The sequence below is a fragment of the Anarrhichthys ocellatus genome, unplaced genomic scaffold, assembly GCF_004355925.1.
Source record: "Anarrhichthys ocellatus isolate YVR2014 unplaced genomic scaffold, GSC_Weel_1.0 scaffold5, whole genome shotgun sequence".
NCBI classification, from domain to species: Eukaryota; Metazoa; Chordata; class Actinopteri; order Perciformes; family Anarhichadidae; genus Anarrhichthys; species Anarrhichthys ocellatus.
In genome coordinates, this window is record NW_022280035.1 from 12,315,742 (window position 1) to 12,333,618 (window position 17,877).

Below are 17,877 nucleotides of genomic sequence, written 5' to 3' on the forward strand. Positions count from 1 at the left end.
ATTGTTGTTGTTATTGAGCAACTACAAAGTGTGATCCAACAGGTATAGCTTTGAGGCCTCCAGTGTGTTAAGAAAACTGATGTTGTCAACACTGCCACCTAGTGGATCCTTCAGTGAACAACACAAGCAGCGAGACCGACTGAACCATTCAGGAGTGAAGACTTCAAAGTCTATTTACAGGTGTTTGGGAGTAACTTAGGCTATAAGCTTTCTACTTATATGAAGACGATTGTATAAAGTATTTTGTGGCTGCAGAGGGAGCTGTGTGAAGTCTGATAAATTGTTGGAATTGAAGACTACAAGTTTGAAAATAAAAAATGATGTGACCTGACCTTTGTGGGCCTCATCTCTGCTTGAGGCTAGCAGCTTGGAGCTACATTATCTGCTACTAGCATTACACACCCGAATCAACTGTCGGCAGTCGAGTTGCATTGTGGGTAATGTAGACGTATGTATGTATTTAATAAATTGTGCATCGTGAGTCCGACATTTTTATAATAGCAATGCAATGCTGAGTCGGTGGGTCGCTCTCTTGCTATTTCTAATTGTATTGTGTGTCTTGTGTAATACAGACATTTGTAAACTGTAAATCATATTCCAACACAAGAAAAGGGAAGATCAAAGGAATGGGTAGAAATTAAAGTATGGGGAAAGTTCCATTCAAGCATCTTCTTCAAAAGCATTCCATTAATCAAAACCTGTTGTAAATTATTAATAAAGGCTGGAGCAAAATATCTGAACGCAAACTTTCCAAGCTCAGAATATATTATTGCAACCAGTAACCAAAACCAGTCTGCAGAGTGAGTTTTAAAAGTACCAGACCTCCTTGTAAGAAGTGAAGATATATAAAATGGTAATCTAATTAGTAAAACCTCAAAAATGGAACAATGTGCTTACTTTTTGAATAGAGAAAAGGCCAGCCCATATGAAGTTTAAAACACTTATGGTAAGCCTTTATAGGTCAACATGTGCACAAAACATCTGTAAATTGTGCTTTACAAGAACAAATTAAAGACAGTTAAATCATTTTAAGTATTTTTATTATGACAATTCAAGAAAATAGAGGGTGACATCACATCTTTTTTTGCGACCAAACAACAGTGATACAGCGACAGTATTTCTGTAAACAAAATGTTGATATCTTTAGGCTTTAGTCCACTTCCTCAATAGTGGGGCCCTTGGAGCTGCCTCCTGCCTGGCTTCCTGACGGTGCTGCTCCCTGGTACAACTTGGTCACGACCGGCTTGCACACCTTCTCTAGTTCCTTCTGCTGATGCTCATACTCGTCTTTCTCTGCCAGCTGGTTGCTCTCCAGCCAGTAGATCGCCTGGTTGCACTTGTCAACGACCATCTTTTTATCCTCCTCGCTAATTTTTCCCTTCATGCTCTCATCCTCGACACTGCTCTTCATGTGGTAGGCGTACGACTCAAGTGAGTTCTTTGCTGAAATCTTCTCCCTCTGCACATCGTCCTCAGCCTTGTACTTTTCAGAGTCCTGTACCATCCGCTCTATCTCCTCTTTGCTGAGGCGCCCCTTGTCATTGGTGATAGTGATTTTGTTTTCTTTGCCGGTGCTTTTGTCAACGGCGGACACATTCAGAATGCCGTTGGCATCGATGTCGAATGTGACCTCCACCTGTGGTACTCCTCGGGGAGCAGGAGGGATACCTGTGAGCTCAAACTTGCCCAAGAGGTTGTTGTCCTTGGTCATGGCTCTCTCACCCTCAAACACCTGAATCAGCACACCTGGCTGATTGTCCGAATATGTGGAGAAGATCTGGGTCTGCTTGGAGGGGATGGTGGTGTTTCGTTTGATTAGAGGCGTCATAACTCCACCCGCAGTCTCAATGCCCAGAGACAGGGGAGCCACGTCCAGCAGCAGCAGATCTTGGACATTCTCTGAGGTGTCACCCATTAGGATAGCAGCCTGGACGGCTGCGCCGTACGCCACGGCTTCATCTGGGTTGATGCTCTTGTTCAGTTCTCTGCCATTAAAGAAGTCCTGCAAGAGCTTCTGGATTTTGGGAATTCTTGTGGAGCCACCAACCAGGACGATTTCATGGATCTTTGATTTGTCCAACCTGGCATCTTGCAGGGCCTTCTCAACTGGCTCCAGTGTTCCCCTGAAGAGCTCCGAGTTGAGCTCCTCAAAGCGTGCTCTGGTGATGGAGGTGTAGAAGTCGATGCCCTCAAACAGAGAGTCGATCTCAATGCTGGCCTGAGTGCTTGAGGACAGGGTCCTCTTCGCTCTCTCACAAGAAGTACGCAGTCTCCTCACTGCTCTCTTATTGTGGCTGATGTCCTTCTTATGTTTTCTGTTGAATTCCTCTACAAAGTGGTTGACCATCCGGTTGTCAAAGTCCTCCCCGCCAAGGTGTGTGTCTCCCGCGGTGGCTTTCACCTCAAAGATGCCGTCGTCAATGGTCAGGATGGACACGTCGAAGGTGCCTCCACCGAGATCAAAGATGAGCACATTGCGCTCTCCTCGTTTACCTTTATCCAGGCCGTAGGCGATGGCTGCTGCTGTGGGCTCGTTGATGATCCTGAGAACATTCAGTCCTGAGATCACCCCGGCGTCTTTGGTGGCTTGCCTCTGAGAGTCATTGAAATAAGCTGGAACTGTGATGACTGCATTTGACACGCTCTGTCCCAGGTAGGCGTCAGCGATCTCCTTCATTTTAACCAGGACCATGGAGGAGATTTCCTCTGGGTAGAAGGCCTTGGTCTCCCCTTTGTACTCCACCTGGACTTTGGGCTTTCCGTTATCGCTGATCACCTTGAAAGGCCAGAGTTTCATGTCAGACTGGACGACGGCGTCGTTAAACTTTCTCCCAATGAGCCGTTTGGCGTCAAAGACTGTGTTGGTGGGGTTCATGGCGACCTGGTTCTTGGCAGCATCTCCAATGAGCCTCTCGGTGTCTGTAAAGGCCACATAGCTGGGGGTGGTCCTGTTGCCCTGGTCGTTGGCGATGATCTCCACTTTGCCATGCTGGAAAACCCCAACACAAGAATAGGTGGTGCCCAGATCGATGCCAATAGATACTCCCTTAGCTGAAGACATTTTGCTTGTTGCTTTAGATAAATCCTAGATTAATGAGAAAACATTACATTTTTTATTTTGTAGTGCTACACATGAAAGCACTGATTACTGCAACCAAATATTAGTCAGTCAGTGATCTAATAATCAGAGACAAAAGTTTAATTTGCAGTTAAAATTAAGGAAACATTCTCATTATCATATAATAAATTGCTCTATTATGAAAACATAAATATAACATAAATGTATAAAATATACTAAAATATTAACTTATTAAATTAGTTATTTAAATGTAAATGTAAAATTCTCATATTACCCTTTTCCATTTGATTAAATATATAACATTAGATTTTTTTTACATTTCCCAAATCACACACTTGAAGTAATTCTAACACCTTTATTATAAATACATAATCAAATTCAACTGTTTCTCGAATGTACTGTAACATTAACTTCTACCACCATTAATAAAGACATACAATAAAGCAGAATTGATGCATTAGTAATGGTGAGTTTGAGTGTTATTTTTAAAGGAACAGGTGGATTAAAATAATGGACACCATCACAGATATGTGATAACAGCAAGGCTGCACTGATGTTTCCATTCAAATTAATTTAACCAAACTGGGAAAATCAATTGCTACTTACTTTCAGCGATGAACTCTCTCTGTTGCTCAAAAATGTTGAAGGATCTCAGAGTCTCCTCGTGGCAGCCTTTTGCCTCTGTGTGGTTCTTCTTAAACTAATGCCTGGACTGAGTCAGGCCCTTTGCTTTTATAGCTGTAACCAGGTTTCTAGAAGCTCCCAGACCCCCCCGTCCCCCCTCTCTCCTTCGGGCTCAGTGACTCGACTGTTAATATTAGAAACTAATGCAGCTGGCGTGTTGCGAGAGAGACGGAGAATATTCCAGAGTGGGACAGCAGTTTGACGCTCGGCCAGCAGGGCTGACGGCGAGGGAACACTATGTAGAGAATGTAGCAGTAAGGCACATTGAGTTGGGTGTGTGGAAGTGTTAGCAGCCATGAATACAAGCTTTATCTCCCCGAAAATGGAAACATGCACTGTAACTACCCAACCACTGATCTAAAGAGGCCTTTCTGTTCAGTTGTCTTGGTTTAAAAAAAATTTGACAGGTTTTAAGTTACTTTTCTCTGTTAAAAGAAGTTGTTTTATTGCTGATTTAATGCATTATTTTACATACATTGTGTACACTTATGCAGTTTAATGACATTACATTTTACTTTAGGTGACCCTATTGGATCAAATTAAGACCGTGACAATCATATGGCAAACATAAAAGTCTAATATTGTTTCTCAACACATCAGAGATATTTTTAATACCAGAAGCAGTGGAAGGAAGACATTAAACGCACCACTAATAGATGTGGTTTTACAAAAGAGGAATGTTCATTTAATTAAGGTCAGTACTGATATTTATTACAAGTTGTAAATTATTTAAAAGGCACGTTCATACCATGCCGTTAACGGTATTATCCAGTCAGAACACTTTATAACTGACCTCGCTGCATGTCAGAGAAACGGATCTCTGCTGGAATGTCAGTGAGCGAATGGAAACTTGGTATTAAATACAGAAAATGATAGTAGTTTGAAAATCTTTTACGCCTCCACCTTTTTAAGGAATGCATACAGCTTGTTATCTTTAACATAACAGAACATCTTCATCTGTTAGCACAAAAAACATCCTTTTGGTTTGAACTTATTCAGGTGAAGCTTTGGGTGTTTAAGATCATTTTAGTGTTGAATGCCAACACCAAGAGTCAGGAGTTCAAAATGCACTCAGCCTTTCAGACTATTACATTTTTATAATAAACAAGTGATATAAATTGAATCACTGTACTTGTAATAAAAAAGTGTGACTGGATGACACCTTTTAGGACATGTATGCAGACACCATTCAATGAGGTTATTTTAACGAATGTAACACAAACATTTCTAAAACAATGGACTTTGTAATATGGAGTTTGTTGTGGCTCAGCCCAAACCCTGGCTTGAGGAATGTACTAATAAGATCTTAATGTCATCGACAGACGAAACATACATGGTATCTGTTCCATTCTTACAGCCATCATTTGGCACTGTGCATAAATAGGGTAAACAAACAAATCAACAACTTTGTGATCTAGCAACAGAAGCAATAGCAACTAAATAAGCACATACACATGAAAGCATGCAAGCAGGCTTTTCTTTTAAACACGTGACAAGACATGTAAAATGTTAGTTGGTTATACGTACATTGTATGTTTCCTACTCATCTTATTCTTCATATTTAACACTATGTCCGAAGTTTAATAACTTACATTCAGCATACTTAAAATAATTCCTCCATTTTGTAGCAATTTACAAAATAAAATAGATATCTCTGTTTATCCCAGGACAACTGTGTGTTGAGGATCACATCATCAGACACCGTCATTAATACCTGTGAAGGAAACACACGAGTGTTATTGCGCACACGTGAACACATCATAAAAACGTATGAGATGCAAGACAACGGCAGAGAAAGATATACGGTACATGAAGAAATCCACCTGTAATAATTGGGTTTGAAGGGGCCGTTCTTGTTGAGACCCATGTACTTGGCCTGCTCGTCAGAGAGCTCTGTCAGGTGGGCATCAAAGTTTGGTAGGTGCAGACTGGCCACATACTCATCTGGAGGAAAGAGACAGATCGGAATCTAAACTGTCTGGAAAGATATTTGTTTTTGTGTACGTCATTGTTGGCTCACTGGAACGTGTCATTTTTAGGTCAAGTCACAAGATGGCAATAATGAGCAACAAAGCTTTTTAAACTGACGTTATATCATCATTTTTATTCTAAATCTATAAATATAAAACAAAGCAGAGTTCTTTCTTACCCATCTTCTTGGGCAGGAGATACACATCCTGTTTGTAACGCCCCTCTGGAGCATTGAACAACTCAATCAGGGCCAGGGCCTACAGACAACACAGAGCACACAGTGGTTGTTAAGACTCACAATGAGTTTCAGGAAACTACACGTCACTACAGAACAGCAGGGTGATGTGGTGAGACCCCCTACAGTGTCAGTGAAGGGCGCCACAGAGAGGGGCCAAACTACTAACCTGAGTTGTAGCAGTGATGGACAACACAAACGTAGGCACTGTGGAGCAGCTCAGGTTTAAGAGGCGGCCCTGAGAAATAACAAAGTACGCACATGAACTGCACCGGAGAAGTTGACTCAAAAAAAGTGTCACAATAAGGGATACGAGTATGCAGCTGCTGTATGAACACAGAGCACACAGGAGCTGTTGGCTGACTTACAGTGAGACGCCAGCAGGCCTCTTTATAATTAAATGTTACTCTCGGTTAAAATGATCAGGATTATAAACTGCATGCTAGACGACGTTATCAAGAGATTCTGCATATCAATATTTAAACACCAACATATCTCACAATATAAATGTTTCTGTTAGTTTATAGGACAAGAGTGTGGGTTTAAAAGAGGTGTGACAAAACTAATCTTAAGATTTTAAGAGACACCGGTTTGGTACAGATACAGCACTGTAGAGGGACGTTACCTCTGCAAGCAGAACAACCCTCTTTCCATCGGGCCAGATGATGTGGTCAACCTGAGAGCGCACCCTCTCCCAGGTCAGCTCAGGGCTGCGCAGACTCGCCTGAGCACACAAAAGACAGGTCAGTCTTACAACTGTACGACACATAGAAATATAACACAGGTAGAAGAACATAGGTCAGAGAACTGAATGCAACACAAAGGGTGTCATCTATTTGTTATCATGTTCAAGAATTCAAACAAAGCAGAGCGGAACATAGAAGTAAAACAAAGATTAAAAAGGTATGTTTGTCAAAGACGGGCGAAGATTTAGAGAAGTTTCTCATTCTGGATCTCCTAATCTGGCATTTAGGAACAGGACACAGGAACTAGACATGATGCCGTTTTTTCAAGTCTAATAGATTATATTTGGTCTCAAAGAACAGGATTTGTTTTGAGATGTACATAAGAGTTAAATGTGTTAAGATCAGCCACAGACTGACATGACAAACTATTAAGAGATGGAAGATATTTTAACATAAGAGTGAATATGGTATTTGGCAAAAGATGACGATAATTTATCTATAGATCACATGACTGATCAATACTGTGGAGGAAGCCAGAAACAGCCTCAGACGCCACCCTGATGAAAGCAAGAAAGCCAAAAGCGCTCGGTAAGGAGAATCAAACAGAGTGTACTGGAGAGAAGTTGTGCAGCGTATTTTAATTGTGCTGCTTTGCATCTTTACAAAACACTCATAGAATTAAAAAGACACATTACCACATCAATCTCAGTGTTGGAGTGTCCCATGTTGCAGACGATGCAGCCGTTCTTCATTCGGTCAAGCTGTTCTCTAGTGACGACATTCTTGTTACCTAGAATGTGATTTGTAAACAGAGTCAATGTGAGAGCGCTCGTGAGAGTGAGTCGTGATTGCACCAGTTTCTGTTATGAAAGTGGATTAAGCAGATACATCTAAATAGTGATTGTGATTACAGACACAAAAAGCATTTTAGTATTCAGACGTAAAGTCTGTTTGTGACCCAGAGACCTAAACTGGGATATTTAAATGGGGCACACTTTAGTTTTGCTGGAAACACTGTGATTTTCAAAGCAGAAGTAATGGATGTCCCTGCATGGGGCACAGTACCAGTGCAAGTTATCACCACGTCCATCTGCCGGATGACCTCACTCAGCTTGACCACTCGGAAGCCGTCCATGCTGTGTGGATACACATCGAGATATTATCATTAGTTTAAGCAGCACAAACACAGTGAACACAACTCAAAACACATGATGGGAACAAATTGTCTTTTTGGAATCACAGCTAATCTGATGCACAACATAGAGAGAAAGTGGAGCACAACATGGAGCCGTGCTAATGTTAGTGACTCACCACGCCTGCAGGGCACAGATGGGGTCGATCTCTGTGATGCACACAATGGCTCCAAGGGCCTTTAGAGCAGTGCAGCAGCCTTTCCCCACCTACGCACCACAGGACAGGGCAATCGTTGAGAACAGATATCTACAATCCATGTTGAAAGGTCTGCTGCACCAGTGAAAATTCAGTCGTTCCATCAAAAGTGGGATTTTTTTTAAATCAAAGAATGATTCACCTCTCCATAACCACAAACAACCACTTGTTTGCCTCCAAACATTATATCCGTGGTCCTCTTCAAACTGGCAGAGACAAGATGACACACACTTTTATCCATATGCACGACTGAAACTGAGAAAACAAGAGTTTGCAAATGATGGCTAGCTTTCCGGATGATTTCATTCTCCTCACCCATCCAGGATAGATTCACGGCAGCAGTAAAGGTTGTCAAATTTCTGCTTGGTGACGGAGTCGTTCACATTCATGGCAGGGACACACAGCTTGCCAGCCTTAGACAACTGGTACAATCTGAGAGGGCGCACGAGGAAACATGTTCAGGCACACACAACACGCGCGCGCACTCGGTGTGACGGTACGCTCTCCGGGGCTTCTGGCTAATTGATTCCATTGATAGTCGTACGTGCACAGCTGCAGTCCAGCTCTGTCGTGTTTCTCAAATAGGCTGAAGTCCAATCAGGCCAGTGACCTTCTCAATCTACAGTGTCAGTATGTATTTATACCACTACTATGACTTATATAACTGCTTTTGATACTGTTTGTGCTGACACGGTATGCGTCATTCAACAGGAAGCTTCCTGCTCAGCTCCATATAAAGAACAAAATAGTGTAAAGACCTTGTGGAAAAGAAGCAGCTTCAACTTTAATCATTTACAAACTTATTAGGTTTTTATTAGCTATAAAAGTAGCCAATATATACAATAATATATATATATATATATATATATATATATATATATATATATATACAATAATATAACAATAATCAGAACTCCAACAAGGCTAGATTGGTATTGAATAGCGAATGTAACGGTGTTGAAAACACAAACTGCATCGACAGAAGAGGGACAGCAGTCACATGGTCAAACTATCTGACAGTAATCTGGATATATATACGTTATGAAAGAGGTTGGACAAATACTACTAAATGGCATGAAACTAACATGATGCACCTTTGTTTGCAATGGTAAACAGTCACTCTACATATCACATCCTTATTTAGGATGTGTTTACATTGTGTTGTCTACCTTCTTCAGTTGAGTTTTTATTTCAGTGTTAACGGGACACTAAATGACCACAAAATAACTCCTGGGGTTTGATCAATACTGATAACTCAAAAGATATTGCCACAGTCTCTATGAGTTATAGTCCACTACGAGCTGTCATAAGCTGTGCCACAACTTATTGGTGGCTAAAAGATCAATTCTATTATTCTGACAATTATAGCTTTGGCCACCTTCCACACTTTACTCATCAAATAGAGTCCCTGACCGATCAGACACAGAACGTACAAACATATTTCCTTCCTTCCTTTAAAACCCTCAAAACTCATCAGATCAGAGCCCCATCCCACCTGTGCACTCCAGTCACACTCTCCTCCACGATGCCCCGGACCTTCTTAAAGACACTGGGATACTTCTTGTACACCCAGTGGGTTAAGTCTCCACCATCATCCAAGATCTAAGCAAAAACACAGCAGGGTTAACGGCATGAATGATAACCACCACGCAGTCTATGATAGCACGGTAGAACCCAGAGAAAGACCAGATAACAGTCTAAGATTAGTGCTGAATTCATCATGGGATTGTCAGGTTGGTACCATATTAGCCTGCCAGCCCTCCGTGTTGACGCAGCGATCGATGCACCACCAGAAGTCGTCCTCTGACTCGCCCTTCCATGCAAACACAGGTACCCCTGCAGGAAACAAAACAGACACACCTAATAGCAAAGAGAGACACCGCAGAGGAGAGGGGGCCAGCTGCATGAGCAACAGGTCCATCGGGGGGCTATTACCCAAGGAACGCACAAGCAAGGATCCATAATTTACTATATCACAAGAACACAAAATCAAAAGTAAACACAACAACATTTTTTAAAGCATTGCAGACACACATTGTAGTTAATGTGTAGACCTCGCCATAGCCATCATGTTAGTAATAATTTTTTAGTAGTCAGAAGTATATATGTTTTATTTGTTCATCTACAAACCATGGCTCTACTCAATAATAATTGATGATGGTGATGTGTTCTTCTTGTCATTGATGAGCTGACTCTCTGATGAGATTTTCAGACGTAAATAAGAGAGACTCTTACCTGTTTCAGCGAGAGCTGCAGCCACTTCATTCTGAGTGGAGTAGATGTTGCAGGCAGTCCAGCGACACTGGGCCCCGAGGGCTACCAGGGTCTCGATCAGGACCTAAGAGGGAACGACAACATACACAGCTACATGAACCGGTAGCAGAGACAAAGGAGAGTAGAACAGAACGATCCCAGTGATCTGCAGCGAACACAACGAGAGGACGTACTGCGGTCTGAGCAGTGATATGGGTACAGCCGACTATCTTCGCACCAGCCAATGGCTTCTCCCCCTGGGCTCTCTTCCTCAAGGAAATCAGGGCTGACATGTCTGGGGAGGAACAGTTTGAGCATAAGTTAGTGGAAGCTGAGAGGACGTAAAGGTCAGGATTGTTTTTTGGGGAGAGAGAAGAATGATGGGAAATTCTGAAAACAAAAATATGATGTGGAAGTGCAGTAAATGGCTAGAAAATGGGAGACTGATTAAACAATAATGTCATCAACAGCTGTTGCCACCCTGGCTTTAAGCCTGAAGAGCACCCGTGCAGCAGGCACGCCTACACATCACTCACACGGGCAACGTAAGCAACCAGAGAGACAGACTTGTATACAAAAAACAAAACAGAAGAGACGGGGGAAGAGGTAAGAGAAGAAAATAAGTAAGAAGTGATGAATAGAACTGAGAGAAAGAGTGCCGATCATGTTTCAAGAATAGTATTGACACTGCCTTGTATACGTGGTAATGATAGCGAGTCTCTAATCCGACTGTGTCAAAAAAAAACGCAACAAAAACGGTGAAACCAACTTTTGAGATTGATAAGGCATGTACGTGAGTGAAAGGGACTCCATAAGAAACACGACGGAGATTCTCAGATAAAAGTGTAAAGATGGGAACAGATATACCTTGCTCTGCAATTTCTATTTCACGGCGGCCAAATTCGGCCTGCTTGATGTTCTTCACACAGAAGTCACTGCTGCCGTGGGTGTTGACCTGGGTTTTGTCCCGGGGGGAGGTTTCATCATCGGAGCTGTCGGTGTAAGACGCAGCTGTGAGACGGAGAACACCAAAGGTCACTTATTGTGGAAAATCATACAAAAGAGACAATTATACTTAAAATCCATTGTGTTTAGGGTGGAGGTTTTACGTGCATTTCCTGTGTATGTGTGTATATAAATATGTACATATATGGTAATGAGCAATAGCAATATTTCAAACATAAACACATAATATAAAAGGCAATATTGATACAGATCTCCTAACTGTGACTGAGACTTTATCAGACTATTTGTGTATACGTGCTCTTAGGCAGCATCTGTGTATGGGTGTACATACTTCATTCCAAAAGATGAGATAAGGACTTAAAAATAGACACATATAATCAGTTCGATCAAATGTACAACACAAACTATAACTGTCAACATTTGCAATAATCTTCAATATCAACAACAATCGTTTACAATCACCGTCGGTCTGTAAAGATACAGCGGGTGATTTAACGTCTCATGGAGGCGGAAAAAGAAATGAAACTTTCAGGCCTGCAGCACCTGAGCTGTAGCTGTCTGTGGAGGACTGCGAGATGGACCGAGAGAGGGAGCGGCGACCAGCTTTGGTGGGGTACTTGCTGAACTCCTGTTTGTCCTCAGTGTTCGCAAACTGGATCTGGAGAGAAACAGAACAAAATGGTGCACGACGTAAACATAAAAGGCAAATGTTAGGACTTTCATTCTGTCTGTGTACCCTGATTAAGTGTCAAAAATAAAATAATGGAAGCAAGGAAGAGCGAGGAGCAAAACAAAGTACCATCATCATCACACCTGAACACACTCAGTTATATGCTGTAGGTTATTTGTTCACACTAGTTTATATTTGGACTCATTTTTGCTGATTTGAAAGGTAATACTGAGTCTGTTACAGTAAATCACAGGTGGATCGGGAAGAAGGGAGCTGTTGCCTGTTTTTAGATGCTGCCCTCCTGCTCTGTGATTTAAGCTTTGTTCAAAAACACAGGCTTCCGTTGTTGGTGTGGTTCATCGTGTCAACCCGACCCTTCAAAGGGCCCGAGATCAAAGACCTGGAAACACATAGAGTGGATCAGCACGCGGCTAGTTTCTTGACTTAAAGTCTCTACTGTCCGGTCTCTGGGGTTACTCTACCAACCCACAGACGTTGATGCAATTTCAAAAAGTCTTATCATTCAGCTGTTCAATAAGAGCCGGTGCCTCTGTGAATTTGGGTTGTAACACCCTGAAACTGTAGCAGTCGGGCTGCACGAGCAGACGACAACAGTCGGTTGTCAACATTAGAAACAGTGGGGAGACCCTCAGGCCCTTTAGTAAACGGGGTCACGACGTAGGACAGTCCAACAGAACTATATACATAGTAACCCAACTACATTGATCCTGACAATAATTACAAATGTAGAGAAGTCAGAAACAATCCTGAACACACGTAGAAGCCCAGGTGGGCTGTAGCTTCTACTTTGCTTACACCTGTAAGACATACTGTAGGTAGATGACGTGCTCAGCATTTTACTTAAACAGGAAGTCTGCAGGTGGGTTTCAGGTCTGAACCTCATAAATGTCCTTTAGTTTTAGATTTGACTTTTGATCCAATCTTAATGTCACATCTGGTAAACACGGATGCAATTCTTTTTTGACTGCTGCCGGCAACAGATCCACTACTGCAAGTGGAGCAACTTTATCTCGCATGAATAAAACGTTTCACCAATGTTACCTTGACGTTGCTAAAAGCCTGACAACATCGTATAATGTCACAACACTGTATAATGTCACAACACTGTTTAATGTCCCAACATTGTGTAATGTCATGAAATGAAGAGGGGTGGACTTTTAACGTGCACATTCACGCATTCTTTTCTTGACTTTCTTTCTGTTTTTCCTCGTCATAGCTTTTGAGTGATAATGTCTTGTTGTTGTCGTCATAATATTTATGTTTCTATATTGATGGTTTACATGTGCTTTAATGGATGGAGGGTCAAAGACCCTGAAACCCATTCAAAGGCCTTCTTGTTGTATTAGAGGTTAGAGGTCATAGTCAACTGTCTGTGCTATATTTACATTTCTTTACAGCTTTGTTCTCCTCAGTGATAAATCCTTTCAATCATCGTTCATTCTGTCAATGTCGTGCCATTTCCGTGTTCTCGTATTTTAAATGTCTATAGAATGTGTTTGGACTTCAAACTTAACGTGCAGGCCAGCAGAGTTGACACAACACACAGAGGATGAATGCCGGACCATCAACAGTGAGTTAGGTAACATTTGAGTAGGATGTGCACTGTGACCATCACAACCGTGACCTATAGCTGAAGCTTAGTGTTAGTGACTATGACATGAAAGAGTAATGACACTTGCTAAATGTAAAGAAATGATTTGCTCTGTCAAACTGAACACTGAGAGGAGTGGAAGATCACAGCTCGCATGCATGACTCAGCTACCTGGTAGTCAGCACACAACCGTGAGTGGAAGCCAGAAGCGGATCACATTTCATATGTTCATGAGTTCATAGGGTTCATATGCACCAACGTCATTTGTGATCTCTAAGGAAAATAGCTTTACACACCACACCACTTCTTCAAAATGAAAGTAACTGTAGCATTAATGGCTAAAACAGTAGTGACTTTATTTACTGAGTGTTTATATCTCACAGCCCCCGTTTTCTCTGAGCGATGATACCTTCAACGTCTACTGTGTCAGTACAACGAAACTCAAGAAGCTTGTGAGACAGTTTGAACTGAGATCTCTGCACGTCTCTGTTTTTACAGTTGACGGTGTGCTCTCTCTCATACACTTGTAAAATAGTTATTTTATATTTGCCTTGCATCAGTTTTTGCACGGACTCTTAAAAATCCGTATCGTTTTTACCCCCCCCCCCATTCATGGACATCCAAATCAGAGACTCCTTCTGTGGTTAAAGCATTAGGGAAAGCAAGAGGTTAATCTGATTAATGATGAAGTGTTACCCAAGACAGCATTCTGTTTTTGGTACTCTTACACAGTAAACCATCCTGGAGGTGAGCTCTAGGAATAACCTCGGCCTTTTGAGGAGAAGGTTGTACTTCTTGCAGGTTGCAATTAAAAGAGAAACACTTCTGTGTGGTCTGCATCGATGCATAAGATCAAATAATCATTTTACATAACTGCAAAAAAGAAGAAAAATGATGGCATGACACAAGTAAATGTGGCACATCTGTGTGAGGTGATATGCAGTATATCTTTAAGAATAAGTGTGCTGGATGAGTTCCCGGTGATGCATTAGTAGCGACTCACCCTTTCTCTCCCGTGCCCATGTTTGTGTGCCATGGCTGCCGGTCACTCTCCAGTTTTCTAGCCTGCTTTGCTGTGCCTGTGTCCTCTGTGTGATGGGACTAGGTGTCCCTGATGCTATTATCCCAGAACACTCCCAGGCAGAGCCGGAGGGAGGTTCCCACCTATTATCCTGAGTTCTAATGGCCAACCTGGAGAGAGAGAGAGAGAGAGAGAGAGAGAGAGAGAGAGAGAGAGAGAGAGAGAGAGAGAGACCTAGAGAGAATGGGGAGGCTGATTCCCACTCTCTCTCTCTCTCTCTCTCTCTCTCTCTCTCTCTCTCTCTCTCTCTCTCTCTCTCTCTGGTTCTGCCCTTAACAACCAGCTGCTAAAGTCAGTATGTTGCACTTGATGATTTACGCTTTTTAAGTGCTGAGAGAGCAAATGTCGGAAGATTCAGATTTGTCCACGGACAAAAACAAGAAACAGGAACACAAAACAACACATCTGCTGCCGCTTTTACTTTCAGGCTGTACTCCTGTTTTGGGCTGCTAAATCAAAGGGGATTGACGGGAGGAATTAAACCCTGTTTCCATTAGCCTTCAGCTGCATCAATAAGCGGCCCATCCAGTCCCATCCTACGGCTAAAAATAGCCATTCTCTTTTAGATAGCAGGCCAGGTCACAGACTTAAGCTGTGGTCTGACTGTCAGTCGGCAGTGTAAAGGGTTCAATATGGGCCTGGCTGGCATAAGGTGACATTAACTACTTAGCCAGACACCACTAGTGCTCTACAGCGCCATCTAACAGAGAAGACATGCAGTCTAATCCACACACATCTTTGTATACTGACTACAGTGTGGAGGCCTGCAGTATTTATCTAAGATTTAACTGAGGACAAACGGTGTACAGACAGTAAAGCAGTGGTGTGAAGTTCCTCAGACAGATGCAGCTCTTCATTTGTTCTGCGAAGGCGCCTGTTATCTGCGCATGCATGACGGATTACACAGTGTTGTGAAAAGAAAAAACACACACAATGCTAATCCTTCCATCAGAACTGTGTGACCTTGAGCAGAAACCATAACTTATACTTATTACCATACATCTAAATCTTCAACAGATAACCTACAGCCATATGTCACGAACAGACCCTAGGAAATGCAGCCCTACCACCTACAATACCAATATCATGTTGTTCCTAAAAATGTAAAATGAGAAGAAAAGAAAAGAACGCTGATAAGAAATACTGTAGTTGAACTAGAGGGATCCAAAAGGCAAACATGGCCGGGAAACGATGAAACAAGTCAGTATGGATGTGTTATATTTCTCATCTCATGGTGACTTTTCCCTCACTGCTAATATGTGTCACACAGTACTATGGCTGTATGGACTGAGGCAGGCTGAGTTTCAATAAACACTAGAAAGAAACTGTTGTCATATAACTAGATGGAAGCCACATAACTTACTGTACATTTACACACCTTTATTTAAAGCTGCCAGGGGAAAAGAACATCTTTATTCGACCTTCACAAAACCCTGCCATAATGTTGGCAGACTAACAAGATGAGATGGCGAAAATGAGGTACAATCTTTTTCTTTTTTTTGTATCTATGTAAAACAGCCCACAGAGATCAGATACCAATGATGATGATGCATGAACAGATTCACCGTGAGTAAGTCCAGCTCCCAGGGGGGCGTATTGTGTAACTGCTGGATGGACTGAGAGAGAGAGAGAGAGAGAGGAGGCAGAGTAGTGGTGTTCTTTGACTCACCCACACACACACACAAACACACACACACACACTCATTTCATTATGTAGCAGTGACTGTTTTCGTTCGTGGCCCCTCTCAGCAGATTATGTGACAAGGCCTCCTAACTTCATCAGACATCCAACGCTTCTTTTTCATGTATATTTTCCAGGATTTTAATTAGTTTTATTTTTTTTCCCAATCATTTTCGGTATTTGTGTTATATATTCATTGTTTCCATGCAAACAGGTGGCTCCGTTTGACACCAGGCTCTCACATTTATTCATAACACACTGCTTTGTTTTCATAAGCGGAGTGCACATTCCTACCATCCAATATGTTTTCAATCTGGCTCCCTGAGGCGACTCGCGGTCCACGGATTATTGCCTCGTCAGACGGGGGGTCTGAGCTAATATTCTGAAGTCTGTAAACCCCGCTGTTGGGAATATCGATATTTTTATTACGCAGATTATTTTGTGCTATTGGACATCGGCCTACTTCAACTTTGAAGCAATCAAATCACAAATGCAGCAACACAAGATGTATCTTTTGGAATGAACACTACTGACTTGTAACTCTTAGATTACATTATAGGAATATTACCCCACTCATAAAAAACAGTTTGGTGAAGCTCACATTTAGTTTTTGTTGATACTATTTCACTTAAATGTAACAGGATTTTTAAGGCTGTGTTAATATGTTGGTTAGTCTATTAAACAGGGACCATACCAGATAACTATTGTTAAACAGGACAAGCAGTACAGCATACAGGAGAAAAGCTAGTTTGCAGGCCCCATTGTTTGTTAGTCAGCATTTTATTTAAATAGGACTGTCTGCTTGTTATTAGTGGACTTCCTCTGCCACTGCAGATTTCCTGTGCTGGCTACATGTCATTGTGACTGCTAAGATTTATCTTTACCACATTTCATAACTCTGCAATGCTTGTGACTGATTTATACGCACATGCAGGAGCACAAAGACGTCACAAACATCCCAAAGTGTGTAATGAGGCAAAGGAATGGGGATCAACATAAAGCACACAGTGCTCACAGCATGTGATATTTAAAATGTACATGAAGTTTAGCATGAGGTCCCAGAATAGCAGTTGTCAGTCACAAGCACCGTGTAATTATATAATGCGTCACGTAGAACCCAACTGATACTGACATTGTGAGGCTGGTATCAAGATTGTAGTGACAGTAAACAATACATTTTGTTATAATTAATTCAAATTGTGGATATCGACACATGGCATAATATCGCATCAGTTGTGTCAAACACAAACAAAGTGTGTGAGTAAGAAGGACAGGTGTCACCAGTTAACGGTCACCTTGAGGGACAGAAAAATGCTCCTCAATTGAGATGTTTCCTGTTAATCTGCTGCCTGTAGCCAGCTGTGACACAGGGTGGTGCATCTGTAATGAGCAGCCCTCTCAGGGGACTCTTTAATTCTGATGATTGTTCTGTGCCGCTCTGTAGCAGCCAAGACATGCAAGGCATTTTCTCACAGGGCCTTGTGCTGCTAATACATTTCTGTCATGCTGTTAATATTACTAATAATCGTAGTGCCCACACTCACACACACACACACACACACACACACAC

General features: G+C 42.0%; 2 protein-coding genes across 3 annotated transcripts in view; both read right to left on the bottom strand.

The window, feature by feature from the left end:
• Window positions 1-1,023: 1,023 nt before the first annotated feature.
• hspa1b (heat shock protein family A (Hsp70) member 1B) lies at window positions 1,024-4,070 on the bottom strand. The gene is made up of 2 exons (XM_031844687.1): window positions 3,686-4,070; window positions 1,024-3,085 (listed from the first exon to the last, which is right to left on the bottom strand). Exon 2 carries the CDS (start codon window positions 3,059-3,061, stop codon window positions 1,151-1,153), a length of 1,911 nt encoding a protein of 636 aa, XP_031700547.1. The 5' UTR covers window positions 3,062-3,085; window positions 3,686-4,070; the 3' UTR covers window positions 1,024-1,150.
• Window positions 4,071-4,182: 112 nt separating this feature from the next.
• Window positions 4,183-17,877, bottom strand: part of ahcyl1 (adenosylhomocysteinase-like 1) — a 14,401-nt gene continuing 706 nt past the window's right edge. Inside the window, exons 1-17 of one of the 2 annotated variants that reach the window (XM_031844690.1) lie at window positions 14,549-14,743; window positions 11,807-11,921; window positions 11,165-11,308; window positions 10,492-10,592; window positions 10,280-10,382; window positions 9,786-9,880; window positions 9,540-9,646; window positions 8,360-8,476; window positions 8,187-8,250; window positions 7,967-8,055; window positions 7,721-7,791; window positions 7,351-7,445; window positions 6,595-6,693; window positions 6,139-6,207; window positions 5,913-5,991; window positions 5,587-5,707; window positions 4,183-5,477 (exon numbers count right to left, since the gene is read on the bottom strand). In XM_031844690.1, coding sequence (XP_031700550.1) covers window positions 5,471-5,477; window positions 5,587-5,707; window positions 5,913-5,991; window positions 6,139-6,207; window positions 6,595-6,693; window positions 7,351-7,445; window positions 7,721-7,791; window positions 7,967-8,055; window positions 8,187-8,250; window positions 8,360-8,476; window positions 9,540-9,646; window positions 9,786-9,880; window positions 10,280-10,382; window positions 10,492-10,592; window positions 11,165-11,308; window positions 11,807-11,921; window positions 14,549-14,581 — 1,509 coding nt within the window. In that variant the 5' untranslated portion in view covers window positions 14,582-14,743 and the 3' untranslated portion in view covers window positions 4,183-5,470. Of the gene's footprint in view, window positions 5,478-5,586; window positions 5,708-5,912; window positions 5,992-6,138; window positions 6,208-6,594; window positions 6,694-7,350; window positions 7,446-7,720; window positions 7,792-7,966; window positions 8,056-8,186; window positions 8,251-8,359; window positions 8,477-9,539; window positions 9,647-9,785; window positions 9,881-10,279; window positions 10,383-10,491; window positions 10,593-11,164; window positions 11,309-11,806; window positions 11,922-14,548; window positions 14,744-17,877 lie in introns of those variants that run through there. The other variant, XM_031844689.1, reaches the window with a different exon arrangement.

Bases quoted from the DNA above. Each gene is read 5' to 3' on its own strand.
- hspa1b (XM_031844687.1), bottom strand. From the start codon at position 3,061: ATGTCTTCAGCTAAGGGAGTATCTATTGGCATCGATCTGGGCACCACC.